Consider the following 19,356-nt stretch of genomic DNA (forward strand, 5'->3'; position numbering starts at 1 on the left):
CATCCTGGGCTTCAGATAAAGGGCATTTGCATCTGGTGGAAGTTTGTTTAAATACTTTTCCAGGGATGCAACGCAACTGCTGACCTAACTGACACTAACCGTCAGTTTTGATTTGATTGTTGATTGCAATCAGCTGTGAGGCGGAGTGATACACACACAGTGAAATAACCGTGATGTTGTACTCCAATATCGTCACGGTTTTACTGTCTGTCGACCAATCAGATTGCAGGGCCGGAACCAACTGTTGTATAATTTTCAATATGTAAATGCACGAGACTGTCCTCCCAAGATAAATGACAGAACTTAAAGTGATAAAAGCCGGCTAGTGGTGAATAAAGGAGGAATTAATGTAACACTATTATAGAGCGACACAGTCCACGTAAGGAGGAGGATGGTGAATGGATCAATGTGTGCATCTCCAAATTAGAGAGATGCTGTGCATATTTACAGATGTGGCCCAGCACAGCATCTGTCACTTCATTAATTATCACAGTCAGAATCTGACAGTAAATAATAATCAGTATGTTTATGAGCTCAAATAATTTGCGATAGCCTTCATGATGACTCCGCCGCTCCATCAGCGCTGTCAGATCAGTTTTTTGTTTTTATTTTCAGCATGTCAGATCATGATGTTTTGTCTTTTCCACCTCAAAGACAGTGTGTGACTCACTCACCTTCACCCTCCTGCACACAGCTGCCCTCTGCCACAAATATACTCTAATGACGGAGGCTGGCTCATTACAGATGTACATATATGAAGACACACACCGCTGCAGTAATGAGACCTCAGGGTGTGTGTGTGTGTGTGTGTGTTGATGTTGTGATGAGATGACCTGTTACCCCACAGTAAAGACTGTTTACACATCACAGGGTCACAGCCTGTTGGCCTCATTATCCTGTCTTCCTTCTCTTTACAGCACCTCATTTATCATCAGTGGTTATAATAGGAATCTTCTGTTTTATTAATTTAGGAATCACGTCACAGTTGCGTGTTTCTGTCCCTTTTTCTATTCAGCTCCCCTAAAATATTCCTCAAAGTGTTAAAAACCCCAACATGAATGAGAAACATGAAAACATATCTATAATTGTGTGGCAACCTGTAGAGTTGTTTAATAAGCTGTCACAGCACAGTGACCTCTGACCCTTGACTTTGTTACTGTACAGTATTCAGTAACTGGGTGGTTTGTTTGTGTTATTGTGTAACTTTGGTGAATCTGAGCTAACGCTTTAAAACACCAAAGTCACACAATAGCACAAACAAACTTTCTGATGGAGGCAGCAGGAGACGAGCAGCTCCTGTGTAGAGCCAGTTAAAACTGCTGTTTTTGTCAGTGGAGTCCGGTTTTGAAGAGAGCACAGATAGATTTCATTTTCATTTCAGTTTCGCAGTGGAAAGGATTGTGTTTGAGAAGTGCTAAGCATACAACTGGATAAATGACACTTAAACTACTGGAGTTGTGTTTGTGTAAAAGGAAGTTTTGACATTGTTGTGCTGTTGTTAAACGCCAACCCTATGACTTCAGTTCATCAGGAATTCTCTCTTTTTTGACTTACCTGACCTAACATTATCAAGCCTCGAAAGCACATCCTATAATGCCAGAACAAGATAGTCTTCGTAGTGTTCCTATTCGAGGCTTTGGTATGCTTGGAACAAATTAGTTGGTGCAACGTGTCATCCAACCACGTCTAAAGTGTCCACAGCTGTTTCCAACATCCACACTGGAATTTATGAATCGTACAAATGGGGATAACGGCGCACATTTTGAGACAGTCTCTCCTCTAAGACTTGATGTTGCACTCCAGTGCCAGAGGTCAGTGTAATACTGAAAGCCAGACTGTATGTAAGAATGTGGCCAAAACGGTTACTGCACTAAAATTCAAAATACTGCCGCGAGTCGTGTCCGCCCCCCCTCCCCTACAGATTCGAGGTTGCTGGACAGCGGCATGCTGGAGACTGATTTGTTTGCCCACGGGCAGCTGCCGTGGCAGGGCTGCATCGCCGCGTCCTCAATCTTCGGTTTTCCAGCGGACCGTTCGAGCACGTCCGGCTTCTCTGGTGCTAACGCTGCTGCCGGGATACAGCTGAGGAGAAGCCGGCTGCTAATGCTATGTACTGGCTGTACTATTGTTGTCGGTGAGATCAGTATGTTATATGAACATTATTCCTTAGTCTCTGTGACATATTAGGAGGATTTTACGACTATTTGCTTTAGATTTCTTACATATAGCTCCTTTAAGTAAAAGTACAGATATCTTACCAGAAATTGGTCAAAGTTAAATTAGAATATTACTTGTACTATTACTTGTTTGTAGCATGTATTCTGACATGCAACCTAAGCTTTACTGGATATTGAAACTTAACTGGAGCATTGAGAGCACTTGTTTGCCCTTCTGTGATTAACCTATGATCTAATTTACAAACCAGGAGCACTGATTCGCCGAACCTTCTGATTTTATTTTGTAGTGAGGAAGTAACGCTAATTTTTAGGACTCAGAAAGTTGAGTAAAATTAGAGTAAAATACTTTTAGTAAAAGTATACATTTTATCAGGTAATGCAGTGGAGGAAAAGTGAAAGTTGACAGAAATCTAAAAACCCAAGTGAAGTACAGATACTACCAAGAAATACTTAAGTATTTTAACAAAGCATTACTTCGTTACATCACCACACCACTGTCAGGTGTTCACACAAAAAGTGACAGAAGAATTTGTTAGATGTATGAAACATTTGAGAGAGAAAATCAAACCTGGCCCAACTGTCAGATTGTTGCACACAGTGCCGTTGATCTGATGTCAGAGAGGTGTGGATGGATGGAGCTTCAGACGCTGTGAGGAGCAGACTGACACCTTCAGGATTTAATTGACGTGTGCGCTCACTGAGCATCACTTTTTCTTTCCTGTCAAAAATACGTCCATCCTGTATTTCGCACGTTGTTGTTCTTTGTCTGAATAAATCTTGTTAACCTGAATCTTAATAAACCTTCTGGCATGATGTAGATTTGCAGACGTTGATCACTGCAGACATTTTCAAAAGCACAGGTAGAGCGAGCTGATGACATTAATGAAAGGTCAAACTCTCTCTGGTTGGATGTTTCTCACTCCGATGCTCTCTGGGATTCATAGCTGACTTCCCTACTGAGGTTGTTATGGACACAGTCCCTGACCTTTGACTTTTTAATGAAACAGAGTTTTTTCAGCTCAGTGTCTCATTGATTTCACCAGGAAGGGTTCGTGTCCATCACCGCATTAGAATTATCAGTCAGCTAACACTCCATGTGGAAATTAACTCTTGTGTTTGCTCATCATGTCACTGGACTTTGAAAGTATATTATACAGTTGCACCCAATAAGTGTTCCAGCTAAGCTCATATAAAATGTGTGTACTGTCCTTTTGGGTGCTCTGAGATGATTCCAGACTAATTAAAGGTTTGACTGAGACTTTTTAGGGTACTCAAGTATCATCAATCTGTGTCACAAGCCTTGGAAATGTAAAACATTACTCACCACCTCATCTCGCCTCCAGTGAACCTCCATTAACAGCCTGAAGCCTGTGACCTCAGCTGTGGCCTCCAGATGCTCGCAGCCGCCCTGCTTCCCTCCATTACACAGCTCATCCATATCAGCAGACAGAGCCTGTCTGCAGGGCAGGAAGCTGATCCCTCCTCGGGCACAACCACAAAACTCACTGAATATTTTCACAGTTTTAGCCCATTTGATGGAGGTTACCTGTGCCAGGTGTAAGCTCAATTTATTCCATACAGAGATCAGCAACCAAGGAAACTCATTCCTCTGTCTAAAGCCCAGCTCAGACCAACGATTCATGACGAGACAAAACTGTTTTAGGACGTTGCAGAGAAAAGTTGCAGCAATGTGAACTGGCCGGTCTGAGCTCAACTCAAGCCGGCTGATGGTGTCACCTGCGACTCAGCTGGTCAAATGGCGGCGGCTGGTTTTAAAGCACGTCACCTGTTTTAACAGCCAATCAGCTTGTAGTGAAGTCCGCTGGTCAAGTCAAAATGACAGCAGACGGCGTGTTGGCTTGCTGCAGCAGGTGCTCCGTCCCTGCCGAGCCCTCTGTTTCCGTCCTCATGGTGTGCCGGTGTCAGACGGTGGGTCGCTGCTGCTGCTGCTCGCTGTATGTGCTTATGCCCCGCCCACACACAAACATCCTCACTGACTGATTAATTGCTGCTGGTTATTTATATTATTGTAACATGTTTATTTTGAACATAGTTCATTTGATGCTCATTTTGTTTGTTTTTCGCCGTTTCATCACTATTACAAATGCTACTGCGCCTTGAGGGAGTTTCTTCAATTTGGCACAAATGATGGACTCATTACATTTTGGTGGTCATAGGTCAAAGGTCACTGTGACCTCATCTTTTTTTTTTTTAAGATATTTTTTGGCCATTTTTAAGCCTTTAATTGATAGGACAGACAAGTGTGAAAGGGGGAGAGAGAGAGAGGGAGTGACATGCAGCAAAGGGGCACAGGCTGGATTCGAACCCGGGCCGCTGCGGCAACAGCCTTGTACATGGGGCGCCTGCTCTACCACCAAGCCACCGACGCCCCACTGTGACCTCATCTGTCTCACTCTTGTAAAAGTGATACCTCGAAAACACCTTTCTTTAAATTTGGCACAAACATCCACTTGGACTCAAGGACGATCTGATTAGAATTTAATGGTCAAAGGTCAAGGTCACTGTGACTTCACAAAACTCAAGAATTCATACACTAATTATGACAAAATTTCACTTAAATAGGATGAAATTATAAAGTGATGACATTTTATATCCAAAAGATCAAAGGTCAGCTTGACTGTGACATCATAATGTTCTGCATGAACACTTTTCTGGTCGTTATTCAGCGTCATATCTCAGGAACAGAAGGGGAGAGATACTGAACTCGTGACTTTAATCTTGGGTGCTGATTGTATAGATCTTCTGTGTGTGTGAAGCATCCATGTTTTCACTGACATGGATATAAACTGAAGGAAAACTTGACTAGTTCACGGAGGCATACTACCGCGAGGCAGTAGCTCTAGTTTTGAATGTATTAATTTGTTTATAATTATAGAAAAGTGTCAGTGTTCAGTCTCTTTCTCTGTGTCTCTGTCAGACAGTGGAGCTGAAGTCTCAGGCCCAGCAGTGTCCCGTCAACGTCTCCACCCAGATGACCGGGATCAGCTGCTACGTCTCCTGTATGAACGACAAACTGGTCACCCCCGGCAACTACATCACTGCTGATGAGTATCATGACAGGAGGTTGAGAGCTGTAGGTGAACACTGAGTTTGTGTGATTACAATGCATGCAGCATGTCACCCACCAGCAGGAGCATTTATTAGTCGGCTTAGGCACAGTGCATCGTGGCAGTTGTACTTTTGTTTTACTTACCACAGCCCTTTTTCTCTTTTTTTCAGTGATCATATAGCACCACTTTCAAAAGTTTTTGCACCTTTCTAATGCATAGACAGCCCAGTTTTGTAAGAAGACCTTTCCAACAGTAAAAGCACTTCTTTAAGGGAAAGATTTGCCACCTTTTATGTGGATGTCCAGTTGGTGTTGATGAAAATTGTAGTCAGTTGAAGCAATAAATTCTTCAGTGCTTGACTGAGAAAGCTGAGTTTGCAGATGCAAAATCTGTTGTTCCTCCTGCAGCCAGCACCGTAATTTGATGTGGTAGAGAGACGTAGTTCATGGCAACGAAAACGACACGCTATTTCGGCTTGGACTTCTAGCCTCCACCTCTGGGTAGCCAGGGGTGTGCTCTGAACTCAACAACTGAACTTCCTTGTTCTTTTTACTTGTATTGCAAACTAGCTACGTTTCCAACAGCAAAATGGCATCCCTAAATATGAGTGCAGAGGATGTTATGGAAGAGGATACATTGTGCAGTGTTTTGGCTGACTCAGATGTTATTTGAGCCAGAGTACACAGCCAAAAAAATGCAGCAGAGTGAGGCCGAGGCTGCGGCAACATTATTTAGAAGCCCACGTGCAATGCATCCTGGTACATGTAAGTGCTGCCAACATGACCCTGTGCAGGAGAACTCAGGTTTCTTGGTCGATATAGCATGTAGTGAGGGATATATTGCTTCAATTGATGACCTTTACTATCGACACTGATTGGACATCCAAATTATGAATTTTCTCCCCAATGTAGAAATGGTCAATATGGCATTATCAGTTTGTTTACAAGTGGAATATCTGTCCTGATTGTGGTGCTGGAGGAAAGGTCAGGGGGGTCACCTGCTAATTTTGGGACAATTTGGCCCGTAAAGTTGAAATATCATGTTCTGGATCAACCTGTTGTACAGATGGAAAGACTATCTATCCTACTGGAGCAAAAAAAAAAAACAAGTTTTACTCTGGTAAAGATACTGTGCAGCCTTATTTCATCTTGTTGCTCTTATATTCTGTGGTGACCTGCTCTCCTCGTCTCTTTTCACCCACTCAGACGATCCGTCTGCAGTCGTTTGCTCGGCGCTGGCTGGCTCAGCAGGAGGTGGCCAGGCTGAGGAGGGATCGGGATCGGCGGCTAGCTTGGCTGGAGCTGCAGGAGAAGAAGAGGAAGGAGGAGAAAGAGGAGCAGCTGAGAGACCGTCGCCACCGCTGGATGAACCCGCAGAGGAGGGAGGACTTCAACCTGCTGTACCACGCTCTAGAGAGTAGGCTGCGTGTGACGAGGTCTCACTCTGTTGTAAAGCTGATGTTGACGAGTAACATGTTCTAATTGTGCGTTCAGAGTGGAGGTGTGAGGAGGAGCAGCAGATCAGCTCATCCCTGCGAGGAGCTGAGAGGAAGGCAGCTCTCTGCGCGCTGCTGGAGCAGGAGATGCAGCTCATCGCCGCCATCGGATGCCATCGCATCGCCGTCCAGAACAACAACTATGACAAAACTGTCAGGAACTTCCTGGACAAGGTCAGAGGTCACTGCCACTACTCCACCCACAGCTCTCTCAGTCCAGATCAAAACAGTTTTTATGTCTGGTTAGAAATCAACTTTGAAGTGATCTTGATGTTGAAGTGAGGGCTAAAATTAAAACACTTTTTTACTGAATACTGTATAGAGAAAACTCTTGCTCAATCAAAGACAAAAAGAGAATGGGGGGCATGTAAGTAGTCAGAGTACAAGAAGAGTTAACAGACCACCTTACTCAGAATGATCTTTAATCATGTGTGGACAGCTCCTAATTAAACTTGATGTCTCAGCTTAAGAGTTGACTCGCCAGGAAGTATCTTTTTGGCCATTGTCTTTCTAATAATTGATTGTGGGTCATTTAGCTCGGGATATTTCTGGACCTCAGCAACAAGTCTCTCCTCATCCATTCTTTGTCACACATGAAAAATAGTTCTGCCATAGGAGCAGAGAAAAAGAGCTGCTACAGGAGCTGGTATGTACAAGCAGAGAGTGAGTGGAGGAAAAATGCATTAAATAGGACAGTGATATGAAGTGCGGCTGGGTGGCGCGGCATATTGTTTAAAGTGCTGCGTTTGCTGCTGGTGTGTCTTGGCCTTTAGTTGGAGTACTGGTCGTAGAAGTTGTAGAAACAGTAGTCGACGTAGCAACAATAGAACTCATATCCGTATTAGTTGTGGTAATACAAGAAAAACAGGGCTCCATAGATCCTTTAAAGGCCTTAAAATGCGTTACATTCATTCATATAAAAATAAGGCCTTCATTGGTTTTAAAATGTATTTTATCAATCTTCAAAAGTATTTCAATTGATCAGACATGAGAAGTAGGATTTTATGAATTGTTTTTTCTGACATTACATTGTAAAATCTCAAAATAATAAGTAGCATCTATTTTTTAATAATGAGTTATTGAAAGCCTCTGGCATTAACATCATGTCAGAATGCAGAACCAACAATAATCATATTTAGTCTCTGGTCGCGTTGCTCAGAGCGGATGATTCACCGTCTGCTCGCTCGATGTAACTGGGCCCTGTACGATGAGGGGAAGTGCTGATTCAATGAAAATGTGCGATTCAACCAAGATTTCATGGCATGGCTGAAACCAGTGTGAGGCAGTGCATATAAAACTCAAACTCACCAATAAACGACAGGTATTTCCAAATTCTGTTCAACCCTTTGTCTTCACCATGCAAAACTTGGGCAAAATTTGAACGTATTTATAGGTCTAACCCCACATCACTGATGTCGCTTTGTTTTTTTTTTCCTCTTCAGTTTGGTCACTGTAAAATTGGTGTTAAATGTCATTGCAAGTGGCAATCAGAGAGTGTTAAATCTAACTTACCTTGGTAGGAATACTGCGACAAGTAGTATGAGTAGCAGAAGTAGAAGGAGGAGGATGATGAAGAGCATTAGTAGTAGTACTGGGGCAGTAGTTGTAGGGTTAGCATGTCTAGTAGCAGTAGTAGTGGTTGTAGTCATCGGAGCCTGCTACTGCTACTCTTACTACTACTACTGCTACTTCTACAAGATGTTTGAGTAGTGTAGTCGGAGGAGGAGGAGGAGGAGGAGGAGGAGGAGGAGAACTTAGCTTTAGTTGTGGTAATGCTAGTATCAGTAGTAGGGGCAGCAGTAGCAGTTTTTGGGATTAATATTTATAGTATTATTTGCATTAGTATTAATATTAATTTCAGTAGTAGCAGTAGTTATATTGTGAGGTGTAGCAGCAGTAGCAGAAACAACAGCAGTATTATCAGCAGTAGTACTAACAGTGTGTTGGTGTGTTTCAGTCTGCTGCACCTCATCGGTGGCGAGCTGCAGACGGTCGACTGATCGAGAAGGACAGTGAACACACCATCAGAGCCAGACAGCTGAGAGATCTGTACAACGACGTCAGTCTGTTTACTGTCAGCCGCGAGCAGAGACGCCACGTTCTCATGACACTCAAAGACACTGTCAAGGTACCACACTCTCTCACACACACACACACACACACACACACACACACTGCTGTCCGACAAACAATACCCACGCTGTGTGTGTGTGTGTGAGTGTGTGTGTGTGTGTGTGTGTGTGTGTGTGTGTGTAATCCCTTTTATAGGAAAACATACAACATCAGGAGTGTTGACAGTACCTTTCAAAATAAAAGTCTGCTTCGCACACATTAGATTTGTTGTTTGTTTGTACGTCACAATACTCCAGACTTGTTTGCTATGATCATATCTGTTATTGTTGGCAGCATGGTTGTGTTTGTCCTTGTTGTACAGGAGCACGAGTGTCAGCTGACGCGGGACATCGTGGATTTGATTGACAGGGAGGTGGACCTGATGTCTCGGGGGGTAAAGGAAGCCTCTCTGGAGGGGCTGAGGAAGAGGATCTGCACTCTGTTCCTCCAGTACATCAAAACACCAGCGTTTAACCCTGAGGTGGCCAAGCTGCTGAAGGTGAGCAAAGAGCCCTGCTAAGTTCATGAACTTTGGACACGGCTGGATATAAATGTAAATATCTACATATGATCCTAAAATCTATCCCAGGTTCCCCAGAATCCCTCTCAGCTGAAGAACGACATGTTCCTATGCTGGAGCTGTCATCGCTACCTAAACTCTGCCAACTTCAAGCCGTCCGCCAGCACCCGTCTGAGTGGTCGGTGCCAGGACTGCACCAGACTGGACAACATAGCCAGATCTCGTGATGACTTCTCCTGCTACAAAAGCATCCTGAAGAGGCTGAGAGCTGACGAGCAGCGGCTCAACGAGGACGCCAAGATTCCCTTCCTGCTGCAGGTGACCTGCTTTCACTTTATGTGTGTTAATTTGATTCATCTCACTCCTCTACAGGCCTCGAGACGATACTTCCTGTTTCCTGCCTCAGGTTGCTGATTTTATAGTGCAGGTAACCTGACCCTGATGTCTCCATGTGTGTCCTGTCAGGAGGAGGATGTGCAGTACCTGGTGGAGGTGGTCTGGGCGTCTCGCTCGGCCCTCCACGCCAGCAGCGACCTCTACAACCTGGTGTTTGTCCGCTGGGAGCGTCAGCGGGACTGGAGCCCCTGGAACTGCATCCTGCTGTCCAAAGAAGAGACTTCAGCTCACCTGGAGGTGGAAGACGTCCACAAGGTCTGTCCACGTAAACATTTACAGCACATGAAACTTCTGATCGCAGGCCAATGAATCGCCACCTGGAAGTATTATAACTGTCCTCGTTGTCTCCATTCTGCCCACATTGTGTGTCGGAGTAACTTTTGAACAATCGCCAAATTTTCAATAACCCAGGAACCTTTGGAGGAACTCAGGAACTTTTACCTGAATTTTGACTTTAGACTGGTCAGTTAGAAATCACCAGACTCCATTCTAATGAACAGTAATTTAGGCATGTATAGAGGCAGCATGTTTTCACATCGGGCTGCGTGAATTAAAGATTTATTTCAACCAAACCAGAGTTGGTAAATGTTGGAACAGTGAAAAGATAAACCAAGATGATTGTCGTGAGTTTTATCTTGTTTCTGTTGACTTTAAATGAAGTGTGTGTTACGGTGATAATTATCTGTTTATTTATTTATTATCTGTTTAAATGGAGTCTGGTGGGTTTTGCGACGGCGATTTTCAGGGCTGCTTCTGGTTGTACAAATAGGATCGTGCTCTTTAACGATAAAAGGTCTATCTCTGTCGGGATCCTTTCCATAAACTGTCAGAAACTGACATTATCAGAAACTGATAATGATCTCAGCCTGTCAGTGGTAAAAAATTGACGGTGTGAACATGTCCTGAGTGGTTACACTGCAGCGTGTTTTGCCACTGCTGGCTGCAGCGCTCTTACTTTATACTGGAACAAGTTCAAAAATTGTTGTTCCCACGAGTTACTCAGACACAAAGACAAATCTTAAATAGGGTTCAGGTTTATAAAAACCAAACTTACCCTTAAATTTGTTAAACAGCAGAACAGAATCAACTGGGTTTTTACCCAATTTTTGTTCTCATAGTTTGGAATGACCAGTTCCCCATTAATGAGTAATTCTGGTTTATTAAAACTTGAGTTTTTGGCAGTTTTGTCCCTCATTTATTTGTTAAGAGATTTAATGACACAGTGACATCACTGAAAGAAGTTCAACGAGAAACACAAGCTGTCAAGTGATGATTTCTTTACGGGCCTGGCTTTGTGCACAGGGACATTGTGTTTGGTCTTCTCTCTGCTTGTCTGGTCGAACAGTAAAAGATGCAGTTCAGGCTCCAGCTGTTACACAGACTCCCTCCTCTGTGTGTGTGTGTGTGTGTGTGTGTGTGTGTGTGTGTGTGTTCAGGCATACGAGGCAACATTCATCCGCAGGATCGAACACAAACACATGCTGGCTCGGCGCCACTTCAGCCAGATCGCCGTCATGGCCGAGTACCTGGACCCTCAGCCACCCGCTGCCCTGGGCAACCAGCTTGTCTCCAAGCCCATCACTATGGCGACAAGCAAGCATACCATTGACACCCCACCGGCCTCAGCTCATTAAGAAACACCCTGTGGTTTTCTTTCTTCTGTCACCGTTTCCTCCTTCACTCATATTGTCTGTCACTTTAGAAAACACTTTATCTGAAATCTAAAATAAAGTTAAGAGTGGTTTTACTGCTGGTTTCTACTTATGTCAAGTTATTTCAGTTCTAGTACTTTTATTTTGAAAGAAGGATGTAGTTACTTTTGCTCAGATTTAGTGGCATCTAGTGGTGAAGATTGCAGATTGCAACCAGCTGAAACTTCTCCTAGTCAGAATTCCTTCAGTGTTCATTGATCAGGAGGTTTTTACCAGGAGCTGAATCATCCACAGAGGTCTCTTCCTCTCCGAAACAAACAGACCAGCTGATTTAAAGCAGTAAAAACAAAACACTAAATAAAGCAGTGTCATGTTTTAAATCAGTGTTTCACTGTTCAGCTAGTCGGAGACAGGCTGCTAGTCCAGCACTTACAAATGTGTGCTCACCCTTTTTCTCTGTTAACTTGCGATCCAGATGTTCACGGGGTGTTTTTTGGGAGCTGAATTATCTGAGGAGGTCTCTTCCTCTAAAACAAACGGACCCAGCTGATTTAAACCAGTAAAACACTGAATAAAGCAGTTTCATGTTAAAAATTGGTGTTTTTCTTGCGCATAAATGCAAATAGCCCTATCAGGAGCCAGTGTTGGGTTTGTCTGTTCTGGGCTACTGTTGAAACATGGTGGTGAACATGGCGATCTCCACAGGCAAGGACCCACTCACTATGTAGATATATACGGCTCATTCTAAGGTATCAGAAAGACAACGGTTCTTATTTTCAGGTGATTATACACCAAAGAAAACATAATTGTTATATTCTATTTCTGTCAATATACCCCCCTAAATCTGACACACTGGACCTTTAAGTTGTTGATTTTCAACTCATCAGGCTTAAGTAACGTTTGTTATTTGTTTCTCACGTTACAGTTGATCTCTACCGGAATATGTTTGCCATTGACCTCTCTCTGAATTGCAGATACTGTACATGCAGTTCCACAAGTTCGGCCTGACACTTATAAAAATAATGATTATAATTTATCCTTGAAATAGCAAATAACAGTTCAACTGCTGTGTGAAATTTGTGGAGTTCCCCTTTAGCGTGCTGCTTTTGGAAACTGAGACTGAGCGACAGTGCACACACTTCAGAAACACCTCAGGTAAAAAAAAAAGTTTAAAGAATCAGCTTTGAGTCTGAAGATTGAACCTGAACATTCAGTGTAACTCTGACCAATCAGAGCTTTTGATACATAAAACATATTGTGCTGATAATACTTCTGCACTTCTACTTAAGTAGGATTTAAAAATGCAGAACTTCTACTTGTAATGGATTTGTATGAATTGTATTTTTACATTGTGTCATTGTTAATTTATTAATATTAAACACTGTAAAAGTTTATATTTGTTCTCTGAGGTCTCTGTACATTTGTGTTGTTGGTGTTGGTGTGTAATATTTGACCAAATCCACACTTAAATCCACTGTTAAAAAATTCCCAGCTAGGCGCAAATCCATCTCCCGCCCCCTCTGCTAAGTTTCATTCAACCTCCTGCATGCTGATAATCAGAGCCATTAGCCAAGGGTCAAAGGTCACCAATGGAGTAAGAACTGGTTAACGGCTCTCTCGGGACTTTAAGATAAGGAGCTAAAGTATACCTGTTCACACTGAGCTCTGTTTTATTCTCTCTCTTCCTCTGACGTCTAACGACCTGTAAGCCCCGTTAAACGACGGTTTAACAGCAGTGATGTGTGCAGATGTTTTCACACCCACAGAGAGTCAGAGCCAACAGTGAGTGAGGTAAGGTGCAGCACTTTGATTATCATGAGATAATTCTCACGTTTCTCTCTGTTGACACGATATTATTGTCCTCCTGCTCCTGCATGTTCTGGGTAAATATAGATTCAGTCTGATTGACAGATTGTTCAATAAATTATCACCACTCTGAAAAATTTTATCTCATATAATGGATTTTTTTCTGATGAATATGTTGTCTTTACTCACTGTTTTTTCACAGTCAAGTGGTGTCTGAATATATCTGGTGTAAGTTTGTAATGCACTCAGGTCTTACTTATCCACACACACTGAATTTTAATTCAAATTATAGTAAAAATCCCAATTATGTAGCGTTTACACTGAGGACTTTAAGCAAATAAATGTGTTTTTTCAAGCTCAAACTATTCTAGAAATTGAAGAAAACAAAACAGGCCATTTAGTTTAGGATTTTTTATCTTTAGAGCTTGAGCAGTTGAATCCAGTTCAAAGGAACCCCTTATTTCTATCTTGTGTGGGCGAAAGTCACAAAACGTCTTTTAAAAAGCTGTCAGTGCTAATTTTGGTCTTTGTTTTGGTTTGTGGTGAGAAGGTGTTCCGACCTGGATGTGAAGCAACTGCAGTCACATGACACATTGTTTGGGTTAAACATGAGCATGTTACAGTCCTGGAGGATTATTAATGTGCACCTCCTCCTGTACTGCCTTAATATGCACATTCAGCACATCCAATGCATCAAAACATTGTTTTCTAGTTGGAGCCGCACCTCGTTTTCAAACTGTATGGTTTGACTAAAATGAACAATGACAGCAATATAGTCCACGATGAGCAGCGCTAAAATCAACCTGCGTAGTTGTCCCTCCATTGTGACATTAGAAAGTGTCACATTTATCTTGCAAGTGTACTCTTCTTCAACGTTTGCTTTACTTCCTGGATTTTTCCCACATGGAAATTCTGACCAATCAAGAGCAGCTTTCTCACACAAGGCATTTGATCTGGTCCGCTTGTAAATGCTGCCGTGAGAACACGAACCAACTCTAGGCAATTATACAACTTTGGAACAACATGAGTCCCTGATTCAGACCAGAGGAGACCACTCTAGGGCTGACAGCACCTTTGTGTCTTCTGGTCCTTTTGGCATTAGAAGAACGTACACAAGTTTCAGTGGGTTTTTTTATGACCATCCTCAGTTTGCCACATGTAGGCTACTTTTATTTGTCTCATCCTTTATTAGGTATCAACGACATAAAAATGTTAACAACTCATTTTTCTAACTTTGAAGGAACACTTTTAAAGTGTCATAAATTAATGGCCGTGTCACATTATCATCTCTCTGTTGTGTTGCTACAGAGATAACCAGTGATTACTGAGCAGGTTTGGTATCTTGCTCAAGAAAACTCTGTGACCTCGACCTCACTTAGGGGCACTCAGGAGTCTGGGAATCAGACTAACCTGACACTGTGTCTCTGCCGGCTCGACAACAGGTCAATTATTAAAGTCTTTCAGCTTAATGACCGCAGGATCAGGAACCTGCAGGAGAATGCTGAGGAGGTTGAGAAGAGGATTGTGGAACTACCGCAGCGTCGCCCTGATTATCCTGACGCCACTGCTGCTGCTTCCTCTTCCTCTTGTCATCGGGACAAAGGTGAGTCTTCTTTACACACCGCTAACCAGACTAGAGCAAAGAGCAATAAATTTAAAGCACTGAAGTTTATGAATCAAAGTAAACTGAACTGAAGTCATGAAAGAACTTTGCTGCTACAGTAGTAGTAAGTTAGTTATTTGGTAATAGTAAAGCTGCACTAATTAATGTTTTTAAATAAGGTGCGGCTCAGATCAGTAACCCACAGAGAGCTCTCTCCAACTCTGCAGAACTCCAGAGATTTTTTAAGCATTAACAGAGTTCTGCTTGCAGATCCTCCATTAGGATGCATTGCATGTAATCTCCTGTCGCCCAAACAAAACACAAACATACAATAAAAGCAGAACCAAAACAGCCTTAGGTGACAAAGAAATTATCCAAAGGTCATCTGCCTTCTTGGCCCTGCTGGCCGTGTCTTCTCAATTTTATCATCGGGGTCCTGGAGAAAGTCTCCAGAACACTCTTCTAAGTAAGGAGTCAAACTTTCATGCATAGTGACGCACACACTCTCATACCGAGCGTGTCACGTTACCGCACTGCTCTCCTGGTGTCAGTGACGGCATCCATCAAAAACCACTCATGATGAAATTAATTGTAATCAATCAATCATTTATTTGACACATTAAATTATACAGTGACTTACTCAACTGAAATGTGCTCCTGTCAGCTCCTTTGAGGTGTGCGTTTGGTTGTGGAATGATTTACTTGTCCACACATAGATAGATAGATAGATAGATAGATAGATAGATAGATAGATAGATAGATAGAAAAAAGCACTGGGTCGGTACAACACCAGGAATCAACTTTTTTTTCGTTCAACAACAAAAGCACGTGGTTAGGTTTAGGAAAAAAGAACAGGGTTTGGCTTTAGAATCTTACTGGACGCAAACAAAAGCGGTTTTGGTGATATGATTAATGTGTGGCTCAAATGAAAGGTTGCTGTCGAAAGTGACTCCGAGGTTGCGTAGATGTGGAGAAGTGTGTAGAATTTGTAACATTAAGGCTGAAATCATGGATGGTTTTAGTAAGGGAACTGGGGCAGATTAGGATCATGTCTGATTTGTCACAGCTGAGTTGTAGCAAGTTAGTTTGGATCCAGGATTTTATTTCAGTGAGGCAATTTTCAAGTGTGGAGCTGATTGCTGTAGTGATGGATTTGGTGGCGATGTAGATCTGGACGTCATTGGCATAGCAGTGGAAATGGAGGCCATATCAGCGGATGATGTTACCAAGCGGGAGGATGTAGAGGATGAAAAGGAGAGGACCAAGCACAGAACCCTGGGGGACGCCTTGGTACAGAGGAGCGGTAGAGGAGGTGCAGTTGATATGGATGAATTGCTGTCTGTAGGAGAGATATGATGTGAACCAGGGATGGCCGTGCCAGTGATGTTGTAACAGACATCATCATCAGCTCCCTCATAACACCTCCAACCACTCAGTGACTTGACTGTGTCTGAGATCACTGTAATGAATGAAAAATTGAATGCAATTATAAAAAAATCAACAGTGTGTGTTTGTGTGTGTTTTGTTCCTGTAGGAGTCAGAATGTGCCTTTGTGTTGCTGCTGATGGCGACGTACTGGGTGACAGAGGCGATTCCTCTGTCCATGACCGCCATGCTCCCCGCCATCCTCTTCCCCATGTTTGGCATCATGAAGTCTTCAGACGTGAGTCTATCTGTCTGTTAGCAGGCCGAACTATCCTTTAACTTAAAAACAATGAATGAGTTGCTTTGTTATTAAACTAATGAAGAAATGAAACATTAACCTACAGCCTGGATGTTGCTCACAAACATCTGGAAACTACAGCGGAAGCCAAAATATTTTATACTGTAAATACCCCACTTGTCAGCACACCTGTTTTTTCTCAAGTTATCTCACCAAATATGTAATTCATTTCTGTGCTCCTTTAAAATAACTTTGATAATGAGAGAAAAAGATTCATAGTGATACAGTAGGTTTTGTCCAAGCACTGTTAAATCAGAAAAAAATTAAAGTAATAATAAAGATATCAAATAATGAATCATTCTTGCTAGGTTTGAAATAATTATAAAAATATTAAATGTTTACCAGAGTGCGCTCATGCTTATCATTTGTTTATTTATTTACTCAGCATTTTCTTCTTTACTGTTGATTATTTCACAAATAAACAAAAGAAACTGGGCTAAAATGTATTCTGTTTTTCAGCCCTTATTTCCTGTAAAGTATTTCTCTGTGTTTCTCCTCCAGGTGGCGAAGGAGTACTTTAAAGACTTCCACTTCTTGCTGGTGGGCGTCATCTGCCTCGCCACGTCCATCGAGAAGTGGGGTCTCCACCGCAGAATCGCCCTGAGGCTCGTCACCACAGTGGGAGTCAACCCTGCATGGTGAGCGCCACCCTTCTCTCGCTGGCTCTTCAGTGTGTGTTAATGCATGATGCAGTGATGCAGGTGGGGTTAGAGAGTAAAACTGGAGATGCAGTTTATTTTATTTGGTGTGTTTGTGGATGCTGCTGCTGTGACCACCATGCTGTCATCTCCAGGTTGATGCTGGGCTTCATGTCCGGCTGTGCATTCCTCTCCATGTGGGTCCACAACACCTCGGCTGTTACCATGGTGATGCCCATTGTGGAGGCTGTTCTCCAGCAGCTCCTGAAGGCCAAGGATGGAGGGTGTGCTGGTGAAGACAACCCCAACCTGCAGCTGGACGGTGCCTGAATTCACATTTCATTCTTTTTTTTTCTTTTTTTTAACAGAGGAATGTGTATCGACACACACCCTGAGATTATATATGCCACCACTGTTAGTGCATTATCTCCTCTATTACCACTTACCTTCTGGAAAATATCCAGTAAATATTTATTAATGGATCACCAACATTTAAACCTGCATTTTTACCAACTAGAGAAGACAAACGATGGACAAGAGGGATGAAGAATCCAAAAACAGAGATGACTCTTGATAAATCGGATTAAAAAATGCCACGTTTAACAACAGCAAAACTAAATCAAAAAACATGGTTACAAACTCTCACACAGCTTGTGCATTATAATCCAACTCTCATTTATTAAGACAGCCCTTGCTGATGAGGAGCTGAGTGAAAAGTCAAACCTATATTTGCTCTGTTCAAAGTCAGACTCCACTGACAAAAACGGTAATTTTACCTCGACCTTTTCGACTCCTAAACAACTCATAATGCACTCTTCACCAAATGTAATGCACCCATTCTGGAGAGCTGGGACAAATCCTGTCCTACCAAAAAAATATGATTTTATGATTTGATTTGATTTGATTTGATTCAGCTTTTACTTTTTTTTACTTCCAAACTCGCCCTGTGCCAGAGAACAGCCTTAACAGATAAGAATTCACAAGTTTAAACAATTAAAAAAATGTGTTAAGAGCCCTCAAAATCTAAAACTAACAGTGCGTACTAACATCATAATCGTGATTACACAACACAACAACTTTACTACTACAGAAAAATCATCTTTGTTTTAAAATATATTTTAGTGAAAATGTTGGCCCTTTAAAGATGTGTCCAAGATTTTTGCCAACTTAGTCTGACTTCTCCCAAAACATAATTTAAAAAAAGAGTTAGGTATATCCTGAGGGCTCCTGTCTCACTTGCTTGTTTCCAAAAAAGTGGGAATGCTGCTTAAGTACTGGTCAGCTTTTTAAATATTGATAAATTCATTTAATAATATTGCTATCAGGTGTGTCTCAACATTGACATGTAAACTCCGTAACCCTTCTAAAACAAAACTAAATGAGAATTTTGGTATAAAAACTAACATTTTGATTAGCATTAAGAGAACTCTTAGCATCTCTGAAAATAAAATGGCTCCTCACTACAGCTCCTGTGAAATGACTAAATATGTAACTCTTTGTCAACTCTGTCAGACATCGACTTCATCAGATCTTACCTCTGACATCCATCATGTATGCTGCTGAAGAATAAATCAAATCACTGGGAAGTTGGCTCATTAAAAGGTTTGATCATTGAAACTTGAATCTTTATAATATTGAAGAGTAAAAATCAAAAACTACCAAAATAAGGTTTTGTCTAATTAACTCAAGAATGAGCGAATGCTATTTAACAACAGAGTGATAATATATTACATTTAATATGTTCTAAAATTTGTACTTGTTTGCTTAAACAAGTTTAAAGATAATTTTTTTGGGCTTTTTTGCCTTTAATGGACAGGACAGATTGAAATGGGGTGAGAGAGAGAGAGAGAGAGAGAGAGAGTGAGGGTTGACATGCAGCAAAGGGTTGCAAGCCAGAGTCGAACCCGCGACCGCTGCAGCAAAGCGTCGCCTCTGTACATGGGGCGCCGGCACTATCCACTACGCTACCGACACCCTGTTTGCTAAAACAAGTTTGTCTCGATAAACACAGGAGCTGCTCGTCTACCACCATCTTAAAGGGATAGTGCACCCAAAAATTCAGCCATTATCTACTCACCCATATGCTGAGGGAGGCTCAGGTGAAGTTTTAGAGTCCTCACATCACTTGCAGAGATCCAAGGGGAGAGGAGGTAGCAACACAAC

The 19,356-nt window shown here is 42.2% G+C and overlaps 2 protein-coding genes across 2 annotated transcripts in view; both read left to right on the top strand.

Annotated features, from left to right (window-relative positions):
* Positions 1–11,518, top strand: part of iqub (IQ motif and ubiquitin domain containing) — a 21,628-nt gene extending 10,110 nt beyond the window's left edge. Inside the window, exons 7-14 of the mRNA XM_050072863.1 lie at positions 5,116–5,271; positions 6,454–6,664; positions 6,742–6,917; positions 8,701–8,871; positions 9,178–9,354; positions 9,445–9,693; positions 9,841–10,026; positions 11,208–11,518. Of these exons, the coding sequence (XP_049928820.1) occupies positions 5,116–5,271; positions 6,454–6,664; positions 6,742–6,917; positions 8,701–8,871; positions 9,178–9,354; positions 9,445–9,693; positions 9,841–10,026; positions 11,208–11,405 (1,524 nt within the window). The 3' untranslated portion in view covers positions 11,406–11,518. The remainder of the gene's footprint in view (positions 1–5,115; positions 5,272–6,453; positions 6,665–6,741; positions 6,918–8,700; positions 8,872–9,177; positions 9,355–9,444; positions 9,694–9,840; positions 10,027–11,207) is intronic.
* A 3,209-nt stretch (positions 11,519–14,727) lies between these two features.
* The window catches only part of slc13a1 (solute carrier family 13 member 1), a 20,299-nt gene continuing 15,670 nt past the window's right edge, over positions 14,728–19,356 (top strand). The window contains exons 1-4 of the mRNA XM_050072883.1: positions 14,728–14,832; positions 16,367–16,495; positions 17,057–17,193; positions 17,349–17,515. Coding sequence (XP_049928840.1) covers positions 14,728–14,832; positions 16,367–16,495; positions 17,057–17,193; positions 17,349–17,515 — 538 coding nt within the window. The remainder of the gene's footprint in view (positions 14,833–16,366; positions 16,496–17,056; positions 17,194–17,348; positions 17,516–19,356) is intronic.

The sequence above is a fragment of the Epinephelus moara genome, chromosome 20 (assembly GCF_006386435.1).
Source record: "Epinephelus moara isolate mb chromosome 20, YSFRI_EMoa_1.0, whole genome shotgun sequence".
Taxonomy (NCBI): Eukaryota; Metazoa; Chordata; class Actinopteri; order Perciformes; family Serranidae; genus Epinephelus; species Epinephelus moara.